Source organism: Onychostruthus taczanowskii, unplaced genomic scaffold (assembly GCF_017590055.1).
Source record: "Onychostruthus taczanowskii isolate IOZ18803 unplaced genomic scaffold, ASM1759005v1 scaffold3, whole genome shotgun sequence".
Lineage (NCBI taxonomy): Eukaryota > Metazoa > Chordata > Aves > Passeriformes > Passeridae > Onychostruthus > Onychostruthus taczanowskii.
Genome location: NW_024500349.1, coordinates 19,618,383 through 19,644,765, shown reverse-complemented (window position 1 = coordinate 19,644,765; position 26,383 = coordinate 19,618,383). Strand labels below are relative to the sequence as shown.

General features: G+C 41.5%; 1 protein-coding gene across 6 annotated transcripts in view; it reads left to right on the top strand.

Annotated features, from left to right (window-relative positions):
• Positions 1-26,380, top strand: part of GALNT11 (polypeptide N-acetylgalactosaminyltransferase 11) — a 45,301-nt gene extending 18,921 nt beyond the window's left edge. For all 6 annotated transcript variants that reach the window (XM_041408840.1, XM_041408843.1, XM_041408841.1 and 3 more), the window contains exons 3-12: positions 775-898; positions 2,265-2,431; positions 6,651-6,776; positions 8,071-8,320; positions 10,605-10,722; positions 12,348-12,500; positions 15,063-15,281; positions 18,344-18,448; positions 22,993-23,130; positions 25,590-26,380. In XM_041408840.1, coding sequence (XP_041264774.1) covers positions 775-898; positions 2,265-2,431; positions 6,651-6,776; positions 8,071-8,320; positions 10,605-10,722; positions 12,348-12,500; positions 15,063-15,281; positions 18,344-18,448; positions 22,993-23,130; positions 25,590-25,721 — 1,532 coding nt within the window. In that variant the 3' untranslated portion in view covers positions 25,722-26,380. The remainder of the gene's footprint in view (positions 1-774; positions 899-2,264; positions 2,432-6,650; positions 6,777-8,070; positions 8,321-10,604; positions 10,723-12,347; positions 12,501-15,062; positions 15,282-18,343; positions 18,449-22,992; positions 23,131-25,589) is intronic.
• The last annotated feature ends 3 nt before the right edge of the window (positions 26,381-26,383 follow it).

Below are 26,383 nucleotides of genomic sequence, written 5' to 3'. Positions count from 1 at the left end.
GTCTCAACTCCTCATGGAGTTGTGTGAAGTGCCACAATGTTTTGGTTCTGTTCACACTGGTGAGTGCATGGCTCAGTGAGAGAAGCCCGTGGCACTGAGTCAAGGCAGGCAGGATGGCATTGAAAATTTCATCTTGCCTGATAGCAGTACATTTCCTAATAACAACAGTTACTTCTGCTATGCTTAGTCACAGTTTTTAGTTCTGCTGAAAAAATCAAAAAAGAGCAGCTCTGCTGGTGTTCTACTTGTTATCAAAGTCCCAGGTGAGATAAACAAAAGTTTACAGTTCTTGCATAGCTATTTTTGTTACCATGGACTACAGAACTGCATGAAATGGGAGCTGCTATTGTCTGGATTTTTCTACAATTTTAAATGTATTTCCTCACTCAAAAATCCCATTACACACCTGTCACCTGTAGGGATAGATGCTGATTCATGGTATGCCAAAGTCTATCCTCTGTTGCTTGTTTGATGTTGGTTTTAGGTGGTGCTAAGAATTAGAGGCCATATGAGTGAAGGGAGGCAATAAACACAATGGAGCCAGCAGTCTTTGGAGAAGGATTTAATTTTGTTACAGCTGCAAGGGCTCATAAGTGCTGCCTGTTTGTGAGAGGAAACAGAAATAGTTGCACAAATACACACTTTGCAAAACCAGAGGGATTTTTAAGAGCATGATGGATTTTAGAAGAGGTCGAAGCATATGTTTCAATCCTTGATTTCTTTCAAATGATGTTTTTGAGTCTTTTAGCTGATCTTGGCATGTTTCTTTTGCAGGAATGATTTTTAATGAAGAAGATCAGGAAGTGAGAGACTTGGGCTATCAGAAGCATGCTTTCAATATGCTTATCAGCAATCGACTGGGATACCACAGGGAGGTGCCTGATACAAGAGATGCAAAGTAGGTGCTGATTTTTGGAGAGAGCATGGTATAATTTCATATGCTCAATGACTTGTTACACCTGATGCAGTATGTAATATTTTTGGTATTTTGGTGTTTCTGTCATACACTATTCCATCCCCATGTGTTGCTGAAGGTGGATTTTTCAGCTATTTAACAGGAGTGCTTGAAGTTAGGGTTTCTGTTCTTTGGTCTTTTCTGTCTTTTTTGACTGAATATTATTTCTGCAGATGTGTAATTTTTTTTTTGGTTAGCTGCTAAAGGTATATGATAGGTTGTGCTCTAAATATTTTCTATTAAAGAAGAGATATTTTTCTATAATCTACCTGGTGCATATGGGGGGGGGGAGGGGAGCAACTCACCTCTGCAACAAGAATAAAAACTCCAAACACTGAAAAATAAATAAACTTGCATGAATTTTTCTAGTGGTTTCTCCGGTGTGGGTGAATGTAATGAATTGTACTTGCTGATTGTTTTTCCCAGAACTGAGCTAATTCTAAGTAAATGAAAACTTTTCTTCTATACTTCTGGGTTTTCATTTATAATTTCTTATTTTTATTGGATCCCCCTATGCCTAGCACCTTCATATGGCATTAATTTGTGATAGTTGGCCCTATCAGAAGGAAGGACAAGCTTTGAAAATGAGAAGAAAGAATGATATTTTGCTTTGAGTGGGATTCATCTTGCAGATTAAGATGCTTAGATAACTGCTTGTTAGTCAGTTGTCTCTGCTTTTATTATAATTAGCAGAGATCCAGTCAGTGGAGTTAATGAAGCATGCAGAGCTCTTCAGCTGACAAAACACGCTTGACAGCCTTAGGGTGAGCTGAACACTATTTAGACTGCACTGACAGCAGTGACTAGACTTAAGTGTCTTAATCTGCCCTCTGAATCCCAGTATTGCTTGTGTAAATAGGTATTTAGCCCCACTGGAGGTTTTCTGGGATATCCAACTCTGTCTCCAGCAGCTGGCCAATAAAGCTGTGGTATTTTCGTGGGCCTCATGTCGTATTTGAACTGTCTGAGCTACCTGAGGGTACTAGACTGTGTTTTTACAGCTGAAACAAGCCCTCACTATCTTCTGTTCTCTGTCTTGAGGATCTCTGGTTTTTATTCCCACCTCAGTGCATGGCATCCTCTGTTTTCTAGCAAGCAGCAGTGTTAACTATGAGTCTGTGTTATGTGGAAAATAATTTACTATGCTGAGCCCTCCTATAGCTGTTACACGTCTGGGCTCATTATGTTCACGTTAGGGGTTCCTCCTACACATTTAATGTTTGCTTGTTATTTAGGAAGTTTCAGCAGTGACCCAGCTCTATGGAAACCCCTCTGTAAATAGTGACAAAGACTCTGTTCCTGTTTGCAGATGCAGAGACAAGTCCTACCCTGCTGATCTGCCCTCTGCCAGCGTTGTGATTTGTTTCTACAACGAGGCGCTCTCCGCCCTGCTCCGCACGGTGCACAGCGTCCTGGACCGCACCCCCGCCCACCTCCTGCACGAAATCATTCTGGTGGATGACAACAGTGAATTGGGTGAGAGACTGTCTCAGGAGTATTACTCTCCTGGGCCTTCCTCTGCTTTATTGACTGGTCAAAATAAATTGTGGAAGTCATGATGCAAAACCAGTTTGTACTGCAGCCCATCACCAGAGAGCCAGCCAGCGGAGATGTGTGGTGTCCAGAGATGCCCCAGGTGACATCCTCTTTGCCACTGGTGCCATTTTGCTGATGAGCTTTGTATCATTCAGGCTTTAACGTTCATAATCAGGTTTTGAAGCTAATAATCATAGAGTCAAACTGTGTTAAGGGGCTGTAAGGAACCTTAACGATCATCTAGTCCCAACTCCTGCTGTGATGGGCAGGGACTCTTCCCACCAAACCAGGTTGCTCAAGGCCCTGTTCAACCTGGCTTTGAATCCTTCCAGGGATGGGACATCCACAGCTTCCCTGGGCACCTGTTTCAGTGTCTCACAACCCTCGCAGGAAATAATTTCTTCTTAATATCTAGCCTTAATTTTCCCTCTTTCAATTTCTACTCATTACTCCATATCCTGTCACTACAGCTCCTGGTGAGTCCCACTCTAGCTTTCCTGTAGGATTCCTTCAGATACAGGAAGGCTGCAATGAGGTCTCCACACAACCTTCTGTTCTCGAGGCTGAACAACCCCGGTTTTCCCCTGCCTTCGCAGGGTATGTGCTCCACTCTTATCTCACCTCTTGCACACACTGATGAGTGGGGGTCATGATACAGTTGTTCATAGTTTGGATTTTCTTAGCAGTTCCTGGCTTGATCTGCTCAGGTGCTCAGAGCAGGTGACAGAGAGGCCACTGCTCGCTGTGAATGCATCTGAAAGGAGCTGGAGGCACTCCCGGCTGCAGCCTTGCCGATGTTGCTGCGGCACGATGGAAACAGAGCCGCGTTTTGTACTCAGCATTCCGGACCGCAGCAGCGCCCTGGGGCCGGGGCTCTGCGTGGCTCTCCAACAGCCTCTTGTGGCCACGCCGGGAGCGGCTGTCCTGGCTCTGGGAGCAGCCTCTGCTCCTGCAGGCACGGAGGGGCCCTGGAGGGGTAGGCTCTGCAGAGCTGCTTTCCTCCTGTTGAAGGATTGCTGCTTTTTCTCTCGATTGACAGACAAGGCAAAGACAGACACGCAATTCAAGCATGGCCCTCAAAAAGCCTTTCATTTTGGCTCTTCAAAAGCCTAATGCCTGTTGAAGAATGTGCTAGCATAGCAGTTCTTGTCAGCATGACTGTGCAGGTTCCCTGCTCATCTTTGTTCAAGTCCACAACTTTTTGCATTTTAAAGATTTTTTTAGATTGCATTTTTATTTAATATATATAATTATAGCTCCCTTGGTCTCATTGTTTCGTTCTGGTTTAAGGTCTCACTTGCTCTAAGAGACTGATTAGATATGTCTGGTGTAGAATGGCATTCTCTTGTGCTGGAAGTTGATTTCTCTGAGGTCAGATCAAATGTCAAGATACAAGAGAGAACAAAGATCAAACACTGTTCCTTGCTGATAAGAATGTGTAATAATTAAAAGCTTGTTTTGTGTTTTGGGAGCATATGACTTGCTATAAAGTGTCTTGTGCAATTTGTTTTCTATTCAGAGCTTGCCTTATTTCAAAACTCAGTCTTTGGAATGCAAGGATGCATTTGATTGATGCCTGTGTTGAGGCAGTAATACCATCACTCTTCTGGTCTGTTGTTAAATTAAAGTGACTAGTGAATTTGAACCAAATTAAGTTCAAAACATTCAAGTAGCTGTTTTTTGTCTTTCTGACTTCAAATGAACTTGTTCTGAAGTCAAAGGCAGGAGGAGGTATTGTTTACACAGAATTACTGCTCTTGATGCTAATGAGCCTATGTGTTTGCTGCTGCTTAATTTTAGTGGATGAATTCTTACAGCAAAAGAAAAGTGGGGAATGGGGATGGTTTGGAAACTGAAGAAATGGATAAAAACTTTGGCTGTGCTATGGATATCATGAGCTCAGGCATTTTGCTTGATCTTTATGCCCCTTTGTTTTGTTTTTTAATTACAGATTAATTTTCCTTCCATTGCCTGCCTTCTGAAGTGGTGTTCTAGATGAAATTTTCTCTAGTTCTTCACCTGCTAATATGAGAGCTGTGGTACACATCAGTGCTCTTGTGCAAACCTTGGGCCTTTGCACCCAGTTTTGCCTCAAAAGCTTCTTAGACTCAACCATCAACAGTTTTACTAGCCAAGCAGGCATTGCCATGGCTCAGCTGAACCCACTGTTGTATTTTCCTCCATTCCCTGAAAGGCAGGATTTCTTTTTCTGGTATAACCTCTTTCTCCCTGATTTAGTCTTAACTTGTTGTGGAAAACCCTGAGGATGTGTTTTGAAGGCTGTTACTGGAGGCATTCTTCTGTGTAGAAGGAGAGATTGAAGAACAGCAAAGGAGCCAATTGTCTGCAGCTCAGTACTTTAGAATAGTTTAAAATAATAACACTCCAGACTCCCATCCTAGAGCCCATTTTGCCTTTGTTGCATAGATATGGAAGAAGGTAATGCCTAAAGTAATTTTTGAAGACTGGCTAATAGGGAGCAATTCTCTCTTTGGAGGAAAATTTCTCAGGCTGGATTGAAGCAATTTTTTGTGTTGTATCAGAAGTAGTCAGTGTTCCCAGTGGACATGGAGGTGACACACAAAAATCCATCAACAGCAAAAATCCATCAACAGCAAAAATCCCAAAATGTGTCTGAGACAAACCTGCCTGTTAAGAATGATCTGTGATATGGGCACAGTTGCCAGCCTGTTTGTGTGGGTCAAAACTCTACTGGCCCTTCCCTTCCATTCTGCTGCTCAAGCCAATGTTGTGGACCTGGTTTAATTCCTGGTCACATCTTCTCCTTTTTTTTTTCCCTTCCTATTATTTTCAGAAGTTTGAAGATGTGTAACTCCTTCCTTTTTTATTTGGCTTATCTGCTGTAAGAGTTGAATTTCATAACTGAGCTTTTTCTGCTTTGTGCTGTCCCATTGTTTCTGCAGGTGTACACTGTTCTTCTCTTGCTATAATGAATCAGGTGAAGAATGATTCAAACAGTATTTTATTTTAGGTTTGCAAGCCTGCCCTGATTGTTTGGGTATCTCATTTGGAGATACTTCAGAGGTTATTTAATCAATTTTCTAGGAGATTTTCTCTGAAAACATCTTCCCTATTGTCTCTGGCATATGATGTCATTATTCCAGACTAGGGGAGAGAATTCCTGTGACCCAAATGAATTCTGTCTGTATTTCCCCGGAGAGTTTCCTTTGTCTTAGAGTATTCTCTAGAATCATACTTTCTGTGTGTTGCCTTCTCACTTCTGATCCACCATGTTTCCTTTAAATGCAAAAGCTGAGATCTAAAATTTGGAATGGCATCTGGGAATCTCCTGCCTGAAAGTTCTTATTCCTCCTGAAGGTTACAGCTCTGACTTCCACATATATTTCATTTCATATCCTGTGACAAAAGTCTGTCTGCCTCTCTACACCAAGGTTCTCTATGAAATCTCAGTTGGGTTTTTGCTTTTCTTTCTCATTTTATATTCCTTTTTATTTCTCCATAAGCTTATTAACTTCTGCTTTTCCATTACTTCAGTCTTTGTGTCCATCTTCCCTTCAGTAGTTCTGCTTTAATGTTAGAAACCACTGACCTTGGGTGAAAGACCTATTGTTACTCTTAAAATTGCCATTGATGTCAGCTAAGTTACAGTAGTGCCCATAGACTCCAGTGAACTCTGCACTCCTTCAAAAGCACAGGCTTGCCAGCACAATCTTTGATCCTTTTTGGTTTTAGAAAAGCAACCAGCTGTGAGTGAGTTGTACTTGGTATCTGTTGTTCTGTCAGTTAAGCAGGCACCTCTTTTGAAAGGTGTCAGCATTTGTTTTCATGTTTGGAATGTAGTAATTTAAATAATTTGCCTGCATGAAATGTTTATTGTTGCATCTGTTGCAAATGCCAGTCACCATGAGAAGAATTTGGAAATGTGTTTCTTTGAACAGCAATTTTTTTTGAGTCTAGTAGTTCCAGTTAACTTGGAGTAGTGTACCAAAGGCATCGGAGGGGAAGTATAGGATGTGGAATGACTGTCATTAAAATACTCTCAGTTTGAAGCTCTGCTGTGTCAGGGTAATGCTTTGATCAAGATTTTGGCCATTTTTGAGTTAAACGTCTTGAGACTTTAAACAGAGCTTTCAGAATTTCTTTCCTGTTGTTGAACTTGTGTTTTCCTTTTTTTCAGCTGACTTGAAAAAAGACTTGAGTGAATATATTAAAACCCAGCTTCCTAAAACCACAAAATTGGTAAGAAATGAGAAGAGGGAAGGCTTGATCAGAGGAAGGATGATTGGAGCCTCTCATGCCACAGGTACACTTGCTTTTCTCTCTTTTCCTTGCGTACTTTACAATTAGTTGATTGGGTGACTTCTCTTTCTGTAGTGCACTTTTTCAGATGTTGGATGTTTGACCTGTGCTTACTTCAGCCTCCTGAAGGGGCTCTGCATGTCATGCCACACACTAAGCTATACAACTTAGCATTATCCCAAATCTTTCTTCCCCTGCACTATCTCAAATAATAACTGAAATTTGGATCGAAATTTGAGTGGTTTTTAAACCTTGAGACACTGAGTGTCTCAGCTGTTGATTCTTTTTTTTTTTTTCCTGGAGACATTTGCTTTCAATAAAATGAGGTACTTTTTTAGAGTGGGTAAGTGAAATTGTGAAACAAAACCAGTATTGTGCTCTAAAAAAGTACCTCATTTTATTGAAAGTTATGAACACAAGTTATCATCATCCCAAATCTTCCCCTGCACTATATCTCAAACAATGACTGCAGTGTTAGTGAGACAATGTAGAGTTTTTCCTATTCTTGCCCTGAAAGAATGTTGTCTCAGGAGCATCTCCATGTGGTCAAGATACTGTAGTTGCAGAATATTTTTTGCATGTTTCATGTGCGAACTTTTGGTCTAAAATAAAATCTGCTCCCTTTTAAGGTACACTAATCTAGTTGTTAGTGCTTAGATGTAATTATAATGTTCTTCTGTAGAAGCTCTTCTGTTGCAGTGAGTGCTAATTGGGAAAACCAATATTTGGTGATTCATAAACAGCCTTTACTAGAATGTGCTTTCAGTTAAATTCTCTGGCATCAGAGAAACTGTGTTACTTTCTTAAATAATTTTGAGTGGCAGATAAGTCTCTTAATTGGTGTTTACTCATTACCATTGTAATGGTATAATCCAGAGAGAAGATTGTGCTTACATTTTCCAAGCTGTGCTAAAATACATTTCAGTTAGTGCAATTTTAATTAATTTTATGACTCTTTTGAACTGCAGGAGTTCTATCCCCATGCCCAGTCAAATACTGACTGTGGGGTGTCTTGTTATCTTTGTATGCTCCAAAGTTGTTTTCTTTAGACCTGTTTCCCATGTCTCCTACGTTATTCTAGTGTTATATAAATTTTATGTTGTGTCATAAAGATGCTGATGCCTTTTTAGACCAACTGAGCTTGAGGGTGTGTCACAGATCAAACTGTTCTTACTGACTGTGGCAAGTAATCTCCATGTGAATTGCCGAGTGTTGCTTTGTCTAATGCAGTGTGTTTGCACTGAATTGCATGTTTGTGTTCCGTGGCCCCATGGATCTTTGTGTTGTGTGCTCTGCAGGGAAGGTGCTGGTGTTCCTGGACAGTCACTGTGAGGTGAATGAGATGTGGTTGCAGCCTCTGCTGACTCCCATCAGGGAGGATCGCAGGACTGTGGTGTGCCCCGTGATCGACATCATCAGCGCCGACACCCTCACCTACAGCTCCTCCCCCGTCGTGCGGGGGGGCTTTAACTGGGGCCTGCACTTCAAATGGGATCTCGTTCCCCTGGCAGAACTGGAAGGACCCGAGGGAGCCACTGCTCCAATCAAGTAAGGCTCCTCCTCTGTGGTGAGAAGCTCTGTGTGACACGGGGGTGATCAGGAGTGCTTCCTAAGCAGCAGGGAGTGTTCTCTGGCTGTGCAGGTTTAGGAGCAGGTGCCTAACCTGTCAAATATCTGACATGTTTATTTTGCTTAGAAATAGGGAATAGTAACCAAAACTATTGCACCTTAATTTCTTGCATTTAATCATGAATTAGATATATCTGTTTTATTAGGTCAAGAAAGCACACTTCTAGAAAATGCTTATACAATAGCAGCTTTTGCTGAAGACAAAATTCTGAGGGAGCTTATGGTGGTCTGTATTAAATCTATCCAATAATTTCACTTTTGAGCTATGCATTGATGTTTGTTTCCAGTCTGTTGATGTGCTTGGCTTAATGACAATTTTGATATTGCCTTTGTTCCAGGAGTAGCCTGCATATCCCACTAATATGAACTGTATAATTTCTGTGATGAAGTGCTGAAGAATTACTAGATTGGGAAAATCTGTTTATGGTAATAGGAATTTGGTTTTGTGGTCTTTTGAGAGTTGTTTTGAAACAAAAGTCTCAGTAAAGCTCAACACTGGGACTAGAAAGTTGCCTTCCATATCTTTTAACCACTGATGGCTGTGTGACCTGTGCAGAACTGGCAATATCTGGTTCTAGTGAGCATGTAGCTGATGTAAAATGGTGTCAGCAGGCACCTTTTATTAGGGGCAGACATGTGTGGTTCAGACACAAAAATAGAACTGTCCCAAGTGAATCCTTTAATGAAAAGAACCAGAACTGCTACAGCAAAGGCAAGAAGCTCACTGTGCTTTTTCTAGTTGCAAATATCAATCTCAGTACAGAATTCAGGTTTGTCAGGTGGAAGAACTTCCCCCTTTTTACAAAATAACTCTTTGTGGATAAGACTTTCCAAGTGAATTAGAAATTGGGTGTGTTTTCATTTCTCTCTCATGCTCTTTTCTTGGACTATAAATGAAGAGCATTTCTGCTGCCACAAACAGTTCCAGCACAGGTTCTCTGCTGTCATCTGACAGCTCTGGAGTTGGCCTTCCCATATCTCCCCATCCCCAGATTTTGTCTGAGAAGCCAGGAAAATTATTAAGTTATTTAACAGTTTGACTGGCTTGTTTGGAAAGTGTCACTGTGGCAGTTTCTGAACCTGGAAGGAAAGGACAGACTGAAAAAAACCTGAGTGGGGAATCAGCATCCAAATCCTTATTAAATCAGCATTCAAATCCTTATTCTGTTAAGAGCTATTCTCACACTTAATTTGGTCAGTGGTTTAGGTTAGCTGTTGCTGTGTTCAACACTGCTGTTGCATTCCTTCAACTCAGTTTTATGAAAAGTCCTATGCTAAAAAGACAGAGAACTTTATAGTTAAAGCAAGTGTAATAATCTCAAAATATTACCTTTTCTGAGTATGAAAGTGATTTTTCCTACCTAAAGGTCTCTGCCTCCTTTGAATAAGGAGCCTAGATTGCTATTTAACCTTGTAAAAGGCTTTCCATCCAACAGAAGGTGTTGAATTTTAGGGACTTCCCCCAGTGAAGTATTTTGGTGTCAGGGTGGGAAAATTGAGAGCAACCTTTCAACCCAGTTTTTAAGGTGACAGAAACTGTAGTAAAAATTTGTTTGAGAACAAGCAATGAAATCTTGGCCTAGGCTTGGTTTCATCACAGGGGGTTTTTGCAAGGATGGGAAAAAGCCTTTTTCCAGCCCATGGGATGTTCCAACTATCATATCCTGTTTTTATGTAGTGTTTTTACTCTGTTATACCCTTGTAGGTCATCCACATATTCCAGTGTTGTGATACAGTAGAAATTCAATCTAGAGACTGAACAGTGAGGGTCTATGCAGATTTTTACAGAATAGAACACATTCCAGTAACATGCAGGCAAGGTGAAAAACTGCAAAATGCCAGAGGGACCATCTGTATAAATACAGGAAGTGTAAATAACTTGCCAGTAAACTGATAATTGAGTTAATGATGAAACAAAGCTGCCTCTTTCTCTGTCCTATCCCTTTTCCTCAAATTTACCAGGTAAAGAAATAAGATTTATGGATATTGGAACAATGGAATATCACAAATTATCACTTACAGATCTGCTTTTGCAAATGTTTTGAGACTAGAACTCATGTCTAAATGACTGAAGGATTTAAGTTGTGTTAGGTCAGTTTATAAATTTGGACTTTGGGACCAACAGATTCAGCAAAAATTACTGTGTGGGGTTTTTTTTCCTCTGTCTGAAAGAAAATGGACTTCCTTCCATGCACCTTTTTAGGTCACCCACCATGGCTGGAGGGCTGTTTGCCATGGACCGCGAGTACTTCAACGAGCTTGGGCAGTACGACAGCGGCATGGACATCTGGGGAGGAGAAAACCTGGAAATATCTTTTCGGGTAAGCAGAGAATTTACAGCTCTGTAGTTGAATGTTTGTGGCTTTTTCTTGGGTTGGTGGTGGAGCTTTTCTTAATAGCTGTAAAGAAGAGTAGGAAAAGAAGAATTATGCAAGTTTTTCAAATTAGTTTATGAGCAATGTCTAATGAATTTCACAAGTTGAGAAAGTTGAGCCACACAAGAGATGTGTGGCTCACAGAAATATTGCTAAGATGTAAGCTTAGTGTATTTCCTTGGACAGTTCAGCTTCCTTTTTGAGGACCTGGAATTGTAAAATTTTCTGGAACTAAATTGAGAGTCATGAAGAGGAGTTGTCTTGGTTGGAAAAGTAATGAGAAAATCAAAATCAGAAGATCTGAAAATGGAGCTGCATTGGGCTTCCTGTGTTTTCTGTCATCTTCCCTGTCACTCCACTGAAAGGAAAAAAACTTACTGTGCTTAATGTGCTTATCTCTTTATTTTTGTAAAGGGCTTTCATCAACAGGTTTGACAAGAGTCTGCCTGAAAATGATATGCTATCATGACAGTTATGAAAAGGGGATGAAAAGGTGAAGTTAGCATAAAAAAACCAAACAAACCTAAAACCAGACACAAAACCCCCAAAACTTTAAAGAATCTGTCAGTTAGAGAACTCAACACTAGGGTTCAAAAATAAGAACTGGATTTCATACATTTGAGTGACTTTAAAGGAGTGTGTACAGAATAAACAAAATCTTTAAATTTTCAGTATAAATGTAATTATTAGGTATCTGAATAGAAGTGTGTGGAGTGTGAGGAGATTATTGTTGTTATCTTGTAATACACAGTTTCAGTAGAAACAGCTTTGAAATATTGGAACACATTCAGAGAATTTAGAGCTTCTGGAAGTCCCTGTCTCTCTGGGGGAGAGTTGGAAAGAGGTTGAGTCTTTATCTTGTCTAGAAGGAGTTTTAAAAGTGTCTTGATTATGAACTGCTAATGTGGGATGATTTTATGGGCCTAGAGAACATATTAGTCCAGCAAAGAGCCAGTGCTGATAATTTGCTGGAGGATGAAGTTAAAAAAGCAATTAAAAAAAAGATAAATTGAAGTAGAGTGTAAATAAAGTGTAGATCCCTGGTGCCACAGAGAAAGATTCCTAAATGTAGCATCTGAATGGGAACAGTGTTTCTGAGTTCCCCTATCTTAGCAGAAACAAACAGCTCTGTCCAATAAATTTCCACACTTAGTTGAAAAGCTCTTCAGGTTCCCTTGATGACAAAGACTGGTCTTTGTTATCTGTCACAGAATTGTGGATAATTTTCATGCAGGTAAATAAATTTAGGTAACTTAATCTGCAGGATGAGTCCTAGCCCATAAATCCCAGTCTTTTCTGCTAGGTTGTTAGAGCAAAACAGCAAAATTTTCTGTTTGTCTCTTGAAAGCCATGATGTGTTTTGTGGAAAGTGTGGCCATATGAGAAAAATTCTCTTTTGTAACATGGAGATCTAGAAATCTAATTTGTCAGAAAACATGACATGAAGGCCAACACTGCTGGCACCTAATCCTGTATAACATATAAGGTATACCTTGAAGAAGGGGAGAAGTTAGTGAGCAGTCTGAACAGTGAGTGAGCAACCTGAACATGTTCTGGTTTTTTGTGGACAGATCTGGATGTGTGGTGGCAGACTTCTGATCATCCCCTGCTCCAGGGTAGGACACATTTTCCGTAAGAGGCGTCCTTATGGCTCACCTGGGGGACAGGACACCATGGCTCATAACTCACTGAGGCTGGCACATGTGTGGATGGATGAATACAAGGTAAGAGGCAGTTCTAGGTCATGAAATGAAGTTATTGAATGGTTATTGACTGGTTTGTTTGTCAAAGAACTGTGTCGTAGCGAGAGCTGTTACGTCTCTGATGAGGTTTTCCTTCTGTAGCCTGAACCCATAATGTTAGTTCTGATAGGAGTTCCTAAATTCTATAGAATTGTCATTTGGCTTTTGAGTGCTCAAGTCTCCTCCTTGTTACTTTACTACCTGCAGGAGATTGAGTTTTATGCCTTTTTAGTGAAGTAAAAGATGATGGATGAGCTTTGGTAAGCTCTGCATTGCTTTGTGTCCAAATCAGTATTATGTGGCAGCCATGTACTGTACCTTCAGGTAGTTTCCATGTTGGTGAGATAGGGATTTTTTTTTTGTGCTTGTTTGCTTTCTATTTTAATTAGCAATATGCTTCTTAGTCTGTCTTGCCCTGGAAGAGCAATCAGGATTAATTTCTGGATTCAAGGGCAAATGTATTCCTTCCTTGTCTTCAGGTCTTGATAATGATGCTTTTAAACATAGGTCAGGTGCTTCTGAGTACCTCATCTTTGGGATACTTAATGAGACCATAGGATTTGCTGTGTATTCAGTTCCTGTGCTCCCTACAGTTTCTATATAAGATATATTTAATTAATTTTATATTTCATTCCCCGTCCTTTACCTTGATCTTCAATTTGAGAAACCTGTTAGAGGGCATTAATTTTTATCTCCATTCTTCATCTCTGTAATGCTTTGGTAGATCTGATCTATCACCTTCCCTTTTACCAGTGTCTGGGCACAGTTGTTTTGTGATTAATGATGGCTTTCTCTGAAGCTTGGGCTTGTTTCTTTGTTATAATTTCCAGCTGAACTGCTTTATCCAGCAAGCACTTGAACTGCTGATTCTAGCAGTCTATTATCACAGATTTGTGTCCAGAACTTTTCCAGCTGTTTCTGCTCTGATTCTCTGATAGCTGCCAGAGAATGTATGGAAGACAAGCTTGGAAATATTTTTTTTATGAGAATAATGTAGATATTTAGGGCCAGTATAATTTACCAAAGCAATCTAATAATGCACAGTACAAAGATAAGACTTAAACGAGTAAATATCAGTATTTAATAAATGAAATGGCATAAGGGAAGTGATTCAGCAAAATTTTCATAATTCTCAAAAGCAAAATGCAAAAGTATAAGTTCATGTAGACAGTGGTAATAAATAACACATGCAAGATGGGATACCAACATTTGAACTTCAACCAGGAAAGAGAAAATTGGAATATCAGATCTCCTTTTCCAAGCAGGCCAGACTGTGATGTCCAGTCTGTCTCCAGACTTCCTCAGAGCTGGCCAACAGTCCAATGTACACCAAGTACACACTTCCCCTTCCTCTGCTGTTAAAATAGCAGTGATACATCAAGCACATCCAAATGCTCAAAGATCTTGATGAAGAGAGATGTGTAACTTGTCCAGAGGTGATGCTGTCTGTTTTCTGAGTATCAGATAGCAGGAAGTAATTGAAAACTGTCAGAACCACATCATGGTGGGTGAATTCCAAATGTCTCCTGGAGATGAATCCAGGAAAATACCATTGTTCAGTGGCCTGAAAACTGAATTCTAAATAGTACCTAGTAAACAAATTAATATGCAAATACAATGCCTTTTCTGTGGGCTCTGTAACTTTATCTGGGATTAAATGCTAAAAGGGGATTTTTTCCCTACTTTTAGCAATAGTATTTGTGCTGCATTGTACATTCATGAGTTCCTGTTTGTCCCCATTTTTGTCTCTGCATTGGAGTCAAACAGCACATGAGATTGGGTTGAAGTCTTAATCTATCTTCACCTAATCTGTAAGATTCTGAGTATTATCATAAAATAGAATGTGAAAAAATAACATTGTGGGAGTCTTCTTGGAGATGATGCAGATGAATGGAAAGAACTGGGCTTCCCAGAAAGCCCAGGTGACAGTTCTGATTATTCACATGAATAAGGTGTGTTCCCACTGAACTTCATTATATTAGTCCCATTTATAGGTCTATTCTGGAATGGTTTTGCCCTAATCATTTGTAAAATTGGAAGGCTGGAAACTGTGCAAGACAAAACACACTGGAATCCCACAGCAATGGAAACAATCCATTGAACAATCAAAAATAATTTCAAGAAACTTTTGTCAGATGAGGCTGCTGATGGTACATGCATCTGTTTTTTACTTACTGATTTTAGGATGCCTGTATTGCCAATGGAATAAAGTTGGGTTTGATTTGTTTCTTCCTCAAGTTGGCATCTAAAAAAGATCAGAAAATTTGTACCCAAGAATTATCTTATTAAAAAAAAAAAAAACCTCAGTTAGAAAGATTAGCTCAGAGTTAGGCAAGATTAAATCTCACTTCCTGTAACAATGCAAGCACTGCAATTTCCTACTGCCAGTTTCAAACCTACTGAAAGCACTAGCAAACTGAAATGAAAGCACTAGCAAAATGAAATGAAATGAAATTTCAGGAGTTCTGGAAACAGGAACAATTTGGAAATCAGTAATGTGAAATTTTTCTCCCCTTTTCCCCAACCTGTTTCTCTTAATTACAGGAGCAGTATTTTGCTTTGAGACCTGAGCTGAGGATGAGGAGCTGTGGAAATATCACTGACCGTGTAGAACTGAGGAAGAGATTGAACTGCAAGTCCTTTAAGTGGTATTTAGATAACATCTATCCTGAGATGCAAATATCTGGGCCCAATGCCAAAGCTCCACAGCCAGTTTTTATTAATAGAGCACAGAAACGACCAAAAATAATCCAGCGTGGAAGGGTAAGAGAAACTTAAATATATGGAATTCTGGTGTGTTAATTATTATGAGACTTTTTCTTAAAGATTTGCTCAAATTCAACAAAATAGTCTGTTTCCATAAGTTTTGCAACAAGCTGTCTTGAAAATAACAGGATTTTTGTCAAATCAGTCTGGTCTATATTTCAGGCCATCCTTAGACTAGATACTGTTCCATGAGGTCTCTTACCTTGAAGTTCTGAATTAGGAACTTTATTTTGCAGTCTTTAGAATGTGTTTTCATGGCTGTTGGTTCTGGAGATGGATTTGGATAGAGAAATTTGGCCTCAAATATTCACACTCTGTTGGTTTATGATAAGAGTACAGTGTAATTAGTTTACAAACTCATTGCTTTTACTGGGTAATTTTCTGCAAAGGTGAACATTTGCATCTGAGGCTGATGATGGCTTTTCTGGTATTGGCTGTTAGCTAATGAAGAAAAATTGAGTTTTTCTCATCTCTTTTTTGCTTCAAAGTAGAAGTGAAGAGAGAAATTTTTATATGTATTCATGAAGGAAATCATTATTAAATTCATGCCTTAGCTCTGAGACCTTTGCTTATGGGTTTGTATGCAGGCAGAATCAGCAGACTGCATCTGCTCTTTCCAGGGTCAGATTCACTTGATGTGTGCTTTTTATGCTTCCCAAAAATAATGGATAGTTTCAAACCCAAGACAACTATCTCAATATCTTCTCTATAGAAGAAAATACTCTGGAATAAACTGCTTCCTGTGCACACAGATTATGGTTAGCAGGTTCCCTTTTAACTCAATAGTTGGAAGCATTTAGTAGTGATGTCCCCCCAGGCTGCAGTAGCTGCTGGTTCTGCAAGAAGTGAGTCAGGAGGACCTGTGTTCATGCAGGACCTCTTGACACCATTAGATTTTTTTTTTTCTTGGAAGCAGCAGTCTGGGAATCCTCAATTTGTGCAGTATTTTTATAGCAACATCCCAGCCAAGCTGTGAAGTTTGTTATGTGGTTTCCCTGAATAAAACTGATGGGCTGATTCCCCTAGTTGTTGGATGTTGTTACTCCCCTAGTCAGACCTTTTCTTCTTGTTTTTAAAATTTAATAGCTTTTTGCTTTCATTCAGACAGAAATTTAACTGAGAAATTGTTGATTTTGGAGAGAACTCCTTGAGGGATCTGAATATCTCAGCAACACTTAAGGTTAACTCTTCACAGCACTTATTTATCATGGCTTAATTTTGAGAAAAACTTTGTGTGCCCCTTAAGAAATGGGGAAAAGAAGCAGAAAAATGCAATTCCTTGGCTTGGTTCTCTGGGGTTCAAGAATTATACCCAGCATTGTATGAGAGAGTCAGCTTTGGCTCTGATGGCTGTATAAACTATTTCCAGATGCCTGCAAGGAACAGAATGATCAGCCAGTGTCACCACTGTGTGCCAGACTCTTTAGGATTTGGGAGGAATCACTCCAAATCTCACTTTATTCTCAAAAACTAATTGGGCCACAGATAAGTGGTGGTTTGACAGCTGGGAAGAAATGTAATGATGGTTGCAGCTGCTACCAGTGTTATCCAATGCTGGCCATCATGGCCAATAAAACAAAAAGGACAAAAATCATGCAAAACTCATGTAGTGTATGGTTTAAAAACCTTCTGTTGAGTGAGGAATGATGAAAATGAGATCTGTGCTAGATCTGGGGTGTGAGGAAATGTTGCTTAGAATGTTTTGTGTAATTTGTTCTAGATGTGTGTGGGGAACAGGAGAAGCATGGTGCACTCAAGGCAACTGTTGTTGTGCCTTGGGACAGCTATGTCCAGAAATGGTGTTTAGTGAAAAATATTATTTGGTGTTTGTGCTAATTGTTGCTATCACGTGATTGAGCAGTTTGTTCCTTTTATTACTGGAAGTGTATTTTGGTTTCTAAAAATTTGTAGAGTCAACAGCAATGCCAAGACAGCTATGGATGTCTTCATAATAAAGTTCAGCTGGCTAGTTAATCAGCCTGGCCTGGAGTTCAGGACAGTAAATTCTTTTTTTCCCTCTACATCCAGCTCCAGATTGGAAATAAGTATTTTTAATGTGGGTGTCAGATCTGAGGCCCTGCCATCTCTCAGCTCATAGTGTGCAGGCAGTCTTGGCTGCCTGCAGAGCCTGATCCCCACCACATCAGGGGAAGAAAAATAATCAAGCTGAAAAGAAGTCATCTGCTGGCCAGCAGTTAGTTCAGAGCATGTGTGTAATTTAAAGCCAGAATCAGAGGTGTTTTCTCTCCCTGAGTACCTCTGTGGGGATACATCAAGATCTTAATGTTTTTTTGATTCTTGAAATAGAACAACCTAAACTTTGTACAGCAGAAAATGTTTTGGATGTCTCTTAGGGTGGGCATCATTGTTCAAATCAGGAGAGACTGCCAGCTTGCTGAGAGCCTTCTTGTTTGCTTTGATGGTAGGTGCTTACAGTTCTGCATCACAGGACAGGCTTCTGACCTGAATTCAGTGCTCTGATACAGCATTCCCCTAAGTCAGACTAGGTAGGGCATTAGAGCAAAAATAGCATTTAGATGCTTGTAAAATGTTCTCTTCCTCCCCTGATCCATCAGTAAAATACCATAGCTGATAACAGTGGCTTTTCAGTTACATAAATGCTTCTGAAAATCAATTTGCTAACAACATAAATCTCTGCAGTTGTTTTTATTTCAGTAATTCCTTCTCTTTTCCCAGGGAGGTGATCCTGTTCCATGAAGAGAAGCTGAAGGAGGAGACTTGCGTTTAAGCTAAACTGTAGTAAAATGCAGTTTATATAGTACAGTCAATATTCCTGAGTAGAATTTGTAGGGCCTTAGACTTCCATGGAGAGTGAAGTGGGCAAAGAGCCTTGACAGAGTGCCAGGATGTGTGTACTGTACCAGAGAGAGAAATCTTGATGTAATTAGAAAGCAAATTGGAACTGTTTAGTGCAGTTTTTTCTCCAAATTATCTGAAAAACAGAATGGCATTTTAAAAGGGAAGAATTTTTTAATAACTGGAAGTGTTGGCTGAGTTTTTTTCAGCACACTGACTATCAAACTGTTTTCCTTTCATAGCTGTATCACCTCCAAACCAACAAATGCCTGGTTGCCCAGGGCCACCCAAGTCAGAAAGGAGGCCTGGTGGTGGTTCGGGAATGTGACTACAACGATCAGAACCAGGTATGAGATTCCCAATGATATTGAATAATATAATTCATGTCTTTAGAATGGCCAATATGTTCTCCTGCTGGCAAAGTGCCCTGGTGTGACATCCCATCAGCAGACAGGCTGCATACAGAGGGGCATTCAAACCTCAGGGCTGGCCCAGGACACTGTGGAGCTCCTACTAATGCTGAGTGTTGGATATTATATTCTCCTGTCTTTATGGCATGAATTTCTCTATTTGGCTGAAGGCTGCCCTAAAGTGGCTCCTGATGGGTTCATAATCCACTGATTGGCACTTCAGAATTTGTAGCAGCTCTTTCAGCTGGTTCCTCATACTGGAATTTAAAGCAGCCCTTTCCTGCTCTGCTGGTGGTTGTGTACTGCACACCTAGTCCTCTGCTGCTGGAGTGACTGCAGTTTGGGACAAATGAATGAACTGTTGTTAAATAAAAGGAATTCAGAAGATCCTTTGGCTAAGGTGAATTGCTGATCTGGGGATTAATTAGAGATAGGTGTGAAAACCTAATGAGAATTTTTGGATCACTACATGAAGCCTTTGCTGTTTCACTTCTTTCAGGTAACAGAAATTCAGGACTTGGATAAAAAGTCTCCAGGATAGAGAGATCTTCAGCTAATGCCATAAAGGCTTACATAGCTAAGAACTACTCTGAGAACTTATGATTTAGGAGCCCATGGGACCCAATTCTAAAAGCTAGTTTGGATCTAAAGAGAAAAGTAATCAAAGACACAGAATAAATGGAGCATGGCATGGGCAACAGTTTTCAGGCTATGGAAACTGCAGCAGTGGATCTGTGATAGTCCCAACAAAATGCTGTGTGCTTTGTCACCTAATGGGACTTTCTGCCTCCTGTTGTGGCCTCTCCAGCTGAGTGTGACAGAGGAAGACAGAGGGGTGTTTGCAGTTCTCTGGATAAGTGTGGCTGGCTCTTGACACATGGCCTCCAGGTCCAGTTATCAGACAGGAGCAAGTACATGTACATCCTTGTACTTCACCTCTGGAGCACTGAGAATCATCACTGTGACCAAATTGCCAGTTCCTGTGTTAAGGATGGATTAATTAAAGCTGGCATGAGAATGGAGTTGTTCCTATTTCATCTGTTCCATTAGCTGTAAGATAGTCAGCAAGTCTTATCAATAAAAAAGGCTGTGTGATTGTAATAGTGACTGATGGGCACCAACCATCACCAAGTGATTGTACATTTGCAGTGCCAAAGCTGCAGTTCTGAGCCATTCTGTCTTTGGGTGAGAAAACCTGGGCATGTCCACACAGTTATGCTTCCCTTCTCCTTGCTGCAGTATTTCTCATAATGAAGTGCCACATGCCTGGAGGAAAATCTCTGTTGATTTTCCACATCAAAACTTTTTTCTGACTTTTTTTTAATCCTGGAGAACAAACATCAGTTATCCCTTTTGGTGCTGAGAAAGACAAATCTGTGCTCTGATTGTTGATCTTTGGCTTCTTTTCTCATGAATCTGGTTTACTAGTGGTAAATTTAACAATTATTTCTCATAAAAAAACTGGCTGTGCTCTCTTCTTTCACAATGATTTTGTTCTCCAACCAAGTATGTCAACCAACACTGTTTTTCTGCTATTAGATTTATTTTGTTCTCCTAATAAATCCCAAGAGTGCATTCAGCCAACTTGCTGTCATAACCTCTTGAACAATCTTGCTATAGATAGGAGAGAACAATGTAGAGAAAGATGACTTTTATTTAGCAGCTTCTTATAAAAATAGCAAGAAACACCCTGACTATTGGAAGCTTTTAACTGTAGTTTCACTCATCTTGTTGGCATTTTCAGCTGGTATTGCTCTGTTATCTGTTTTTATGCCTTTATTATCTGTTTTATGCCTTTATCCTAGGAAAAAAAGCCTATGTTTGGTCTGATGAATGCGTGTGAGAGTTGACCAACCTCTCCAAAGTCATGGGACTGACCTTAAAAGCAATTCTGTTTTGCCTTTGGTTTATGCTTGCTTTGTTTTGTGTAGCCTTCATGGCTGCTAAGGAATTTCAAGTTCTCATTTAACTTGGATTTAAAAGAAATAACAGGTATTCTGTAGCTTTCAATTGTAGCAGCATTATGGGCAATACTTTTCATTGTAGTTGACTTAGATGGTCATCATTAAGTAGAGTTGAAAATTAGTCAGGCACTCCACACTGTCCTGCTTTCTCAGGCTTGACATGACTGACAATCAGTTCATAATTTTGCTATAGAAAGAAAATAATAAGGGAAGTGGGTTTTGTATCTAGAAAATATATGAAAAATTATGTCTATAAGTTATAATGAAAACTAGGGTGATCCATTAACTGTAGTAGAAACAGTCTGGGATAATTCTGGAGACTGGACACATTCCCAGTTTTAGAAACCGAAGTCTTCACAGTGATGATGCTCTCCTAAATGATGCTAGGTAGTGATGCTAACTAGCATCATTTAGGAGATCACCACAGTGATGCTAGTTAGGAAGTGCATCCAGGTTGAAAATATCCTGCATCTCTGTTGCCTCTTTTTTTTTTTTTTTAATAGATTAGATTTTTTTAATGGTTGTGTTTGGGGGTTTTTTGGTGATTTTTTTTTTCAATTTTTTTTTTTTTTAATAGATAGGAGGATAAAAGAAGAGAGCCTCTCAGAAATGAGACATAAATCCTGGGAAGGCACCTTTCTGCTTACAGACTTTAGATACTGTGCTGCCTGCCAGGAGTTTCTTTCCTGTATGGGGCTGTTGCTCCTGACAGCCTTTGGCAACAAGAGCTGAACATTATCCTTTCAGTCTTCAGCAGAAAATTAGTTAATTTTTGGAATATGCTAAGGCTTTCAATTGTGTAACAAAGAAACCTCATGGGGTGGTTTTGCTTTCCTGGTGCTTGAATCTGTTAATAATCTGCAAATTCATAGTGATACTATAATCTGGATTTGGAACCAAATTTGGGCCTATTTTTCCTCTTTCCTTTGTTTTCTATGCTAAACACATAGTTAGTATGAAATTAATTTTGGCTGTCTTGTGTAAGCCTTTCTGGAGAAGTATCACACTGGATTTAACCACTGCCTTGTGTTCTTTGCTATTACTCAGTTTTTGATTGAAGATCTGTTCTCTGTGTCACTGCAATCTTCTCTCTCCATTCTTACCAGTTCATCTCTTGTTTGGACTTGGCTCCATCATTCTTCTTTCAATAGTAATTCTCTCTGGCAAGTCCTGCCATTTCTCCATTCTCTCCTCCCTCTAATCTTGCCATGCTTTCTTTTTCATGGCAGGCTTTAAACAGAAAAGTCTATTTTAGAACACAAAATGCCTGAGGTTGGGGCAAATTTTAATGTGATCCCTGCAGTTCTTCCAAGGAGGCCTTCCTTGTGTTATAATAGTCACTGTGATAATGAACTGTGTGCTTTTCACTCATGCTGTCCAACTGAGGCTATGTCCCAAATCCCAGCACCCCCCAGGAGGCTGCTTTTTGTTTCATAGGCCAAAAAAAGACAAAATTTATAAAATTTAGGTGCCTGACTTTTCTGCCTAGAGTTTGATATGCCATATTCTGACTGTGAAACTCATGCAGACTTAATGGAAAAAAAAATCACACGGTGGGCATGGCAAGTGCAGCACTGAGCTGAGAAATGGGAGCAGGGCTGGAGCAGGAGCACACCACAAGAACTTCATGTAGGTACTGCAGGGACAGGTATGAGGGGCTCAGCTCCTCTTGTTCACAGGCTGCCATGTCAGGAGGAAGGGAGTTGCCTTGCTCAACATCCCCAGAGGCTGGAAGTGCTGTCCAGCTGTCCTGTGAGTGCCAGGGCTGCCCTGTGCTTTGGGAATAGCTGTCATTGGCTGTTGAGCCAGATGGTTCCAGGATCTTCCCTGCACTGCAGGGCTACTGTTTCCATGTACTTCTCTTTTCTCTACCCTTCTGTAACCCAGGATATTTTGAGGTGCACAGCCCCAAGTTCCTTAATTGCTTTGATTTCTGGCTTGGGATTCAGACTCTCCTGTTGGTTGTGAGAGCTCCAGGTCTTCCACAGATGTGATCTTGGCCAAGGGAGGGAGAACCAGCAGCTCCTGCAGTTGGACCAGGCTGCTGTTCCTGCTTCCCTGAATGTCCAGCTGTGCCAGGTGTGCCTTGCTGAGAGCCAGCAGGGTTTGGGCATGAATGGCAGCAACTGAAGGTGCCTGACACATTTCTGTGCCAAGAACAAAAATACCTGCTCTGTTCAAGCAGCATGTGGGAGAGGACAGACAAGAGGCAGCTTCAGTGTGTCCTTGTTGCTTGTTGGAACTGACAGTTGATTTTTTTCAGTGTGATCACATAGAAACTCTTCTGGCATGTAAATTCAGGAACCCATTTGCAGTTGAAGCTGCAAATATGAACCAGTGCATTCCTGTTTCATGCAGGTGGGCCCTGGTGAAGGAGCTGCATTCCATTCTCACCACTCACTGCAATGCCCATCTCTGACATCCAGATGTTGAAGCATCTCCTCTGTAGGTGAACAAAAGATTCAAGGAAACTGCCCTGAAACATTGCAATAAATGTCTTTCTGTGTTCTGTTTCAGGTCTGGATTTACAACGAGGATCACGAGCTGATTTTAAATAATCTGCTTTGCTTGGACGTTTCGGAAACTCGCTCGTCCGATCCCCCTCGTCTCATGAAGTGCCACGGCTCTGGTGGCTCTCAGCAGTGGACTTTTGGGGTAAGTGGAGAGGCTGCCATATGACACATGTAATCAGTGTCTCAGTCAGGGACAGTAGCACTAACAGGACCTCAGGGTTGAGTTTAAGTGTGACCAAACCTCAGATGTACCAAGGCAGTTGCACTGTACCAGGCCCAGCCCATGGTTCAAGCAGCCCGACTTCTGCTGTGCTCTGGGACATGCAGACCCTTTGCAACAAAGAAAGGTTTCTGCAGCTCCACTGAGCCTTTCTTCTGCCAGTCACAGCCACCCACAGCACTGTGGCTCATCTGGGATATGCCAGAGAGAAGAAAATCCACCCCAGAGCTTTTTTGTGTTGTGTTTGCAGGCTTGGGAGACAGGAATTGTCCATGTGGTGATTCCTGCTTAGTGCTTCAAGAAGCACAGGGCAGAGTAGTTGCTTCTGCCCTGTAATTGATCTCATTAGTGTAATTGTTACAGCCTGGAGTGGCCAATCTACAAAACTAAGCCAGTGCTGCTCACACATGGAATTTGTTTCCTGGGTGTTCACTCAGAGGCTGCCCCTCACATTCTCTCAGCCTAGCAGAGAGTCTGTAGCACCAGCATGGTTGAACAGAGGGAAGAAGAGACCTTCCAGCACTGCCAGTGGTGCTTCCAGCACAGCTCTGCACAGCCTGTCTCGTGTTCCTACCATGCTGCTGGCTGGCAGCTTGAGTTCCCCAGGGGAGTCCCACAAGTCCTGTTGCAGCTCAGGATGGTGTGGAGATAGAGAGATACTGTGTGAGCCCAGGGTTGTGTGTGTCTGCCACAGCCCCCAGGGACAGTGGGAACAGTGAGTGAACAGTTCTGCTGAGCAGAAATTACTGAAGGTTCTGCAGCTGGTGTTAGCAGGCAGGGATGTACAGGAGTGAGGGAATGGCCACTGGCACTGGGTGCATGTGGCTGTTGGTGATGCCTGTGGCAGGGCTGGAGAATCTGCACTTCATGTGTGACACGTGGGCTTTGAGCTGGCCATGGCCACTGTGGGTGTGGGAGGTGGATCTGTAACAGGGTCACGTTGGTGCTCATCAGTGACCCACAAGAAAACAAAGTGACTCAAATACTAGGATTGATTAGGAAGGGGATAAAAACTGAGGCAGGGAAATGTCAGCACACTATGTTTGTACTGCACGTGCTGGTCCCCTCCTCTCACAAAGGCTGAATTAGGCCTGAAGAAGGCTCAAACAGGCATGAAAAGGCAAATGGAAGGTGGGGGCACCTTTCCCATAAGGAATATGAGAGCTGGCTGGAGCCCTTTAGATATCAAGCCTTTTGGAACAAGGGGAATTCCATTGATTGAGTCATTGATACAGGGAAATACTAACTGTGCACTGCCAGCTGTGGTACAAGACTTGGATTGGGGGGATATTTTGGAGGAGTGTTTTGTTTTCTTACCACGTCCTCCTGCTTCACTGGACATTTGGTTGTGGCCAAAAGCAGTGGCAGAGCCTGGCATGGCTGTGCTCCTGTATCTGCTCCCTCTGTGCAGAGAGCAGGAGGTGGCTGCCCATGGGAGCTGCTGAGAGCCCTTTCCAGACAGCTGCAACAGGCTGTTAGTGGAGGAGATGGCACAGTCCTCTAAAGGTAATAAAAGGATAGGATCTGTTTCCTTGTCACTCTTGGCTGGGGCTTGGTCTTGCCCTGGCTGTGGGCACCCACCATGCATGAGGCCTGTCACAATGTGTGGCAGCTCCCCATTGTGTGGGTGCTGAGGGCAGTGGCAGTGCTCATGGTCAGATGCAAAACAGGGACCTCTCTTCAGTCTGGAGAAGAGAGGGCTCCAGGGAGACTTTAAAGCATCCTTACAGTGCCCAAGGAGGCTACAGGAGAGCTGGAGAGGGACTTTTTCGTAGAGCATGGAGTGATAAGACAAGGGGGAATGGCTTTAAACTGTCAGAGGTCAAGTTTTGGTTCGATATTAGGAAGGAATTCTTTGCTGTGAGAATGCTGTGATGCTGGAACAGGTTACTCAGAGAAGCTGTGGATGCCCCATCCCTAGAAATGTTCATGGCAAAGTTGTATGGGCTTGGAGCAACCTGGTCTAGTGGAAGATGTCCCTGCCCATGGCAGGAGAGTTTGACCTAAATGATCTTTAAGGTGCCTCCCACCCCAAACCACTCTAGGATTCTGTGCCCACTACAGCCTTGTGGGCTCTCTCTCTTTGCTGAGTGCTGGGGAATGGGTTTGATCAGCCCTCTACCTCATTAAAAGACTGTGGTATAAACAAAATCCCAGTTGGGGGCCTGTGAGGACGTGAGAGCCTTTGTTTCAAAGTCTGGATGTGGTTATGGGGTGTGCTGTACTCTGCTGCTGTGGGTCTGCTGTGTCAGGGAGGCTGCTGAAAGGCTCATCTGTCAGAAGGAGCACCCCCTGCCCTTGGGCATCACTTCCAGCTCCAGTCTGACAATGGAGAACAGAAATTTCAGTAAATAAATCCCATCTGTCTTTGTCTGCTCTAGAAAAACAACCGCCTGTACCAGGTGTCCGTGGGGCAGTGCCTGAAGGTGGTGGATCCACTGAGCCACAAGGGCTACGTGACCGTGGCCATCTGCGACGGGTCCCTTCCTCAGCAGTGGCACTTCGAGAGCTGAGGCAGCGAGGAGGCGGCTGAGGGGAGTTCAGCTGAGCCCTGGTTCCCCTTCAGCCACGATCTGAAGTCATTCTGGAGGGGTTTGTGCAGAGCCCTTGGCTGCTACACCTGCCACAACCATGGAAGGACCTGCTGGAATGGCCTGCCCCGAGGAGCTGAGCGTGGGAGGCTCCAGGTGGTCACTGGTCCCTGGTCACACACTGAGAGCAGCAGCCCCACTGCACCAAGGAGTGAAATTTATCATCATCCTTGGATGGTCCTGGATTACTGGACTGGTTTTAAGTAAGAGAAATCATTAGAGCAATGTAATTTAAATTACATGATTTCAGCTTTGTGGATCTTCTAAATGACAATGACAGAAAGGAGTCCTCCTTGACTATTTCATGTGCAGTATCTCAGTAATTTACATTTCTAGTATGGGATTACTGGCCAAAATTATTTTACTTTTTTTGGAAAATATTTTTATTCCCTTTTATCTTCTGATAATTGTCATTTGAAATATTTAAATTTAGTTCTTTTAATTTTAGGACATTTCATGTAGTTTAAGTTCTTTGCTGTCATTCGTCACCTCATATTTAAAACAAAGTAACTATTGCAAAGTCTATTTTGATGACTCATGACAGTAGCTGCATTTAAAATAAAGTATCAATTTTTTATTAATTT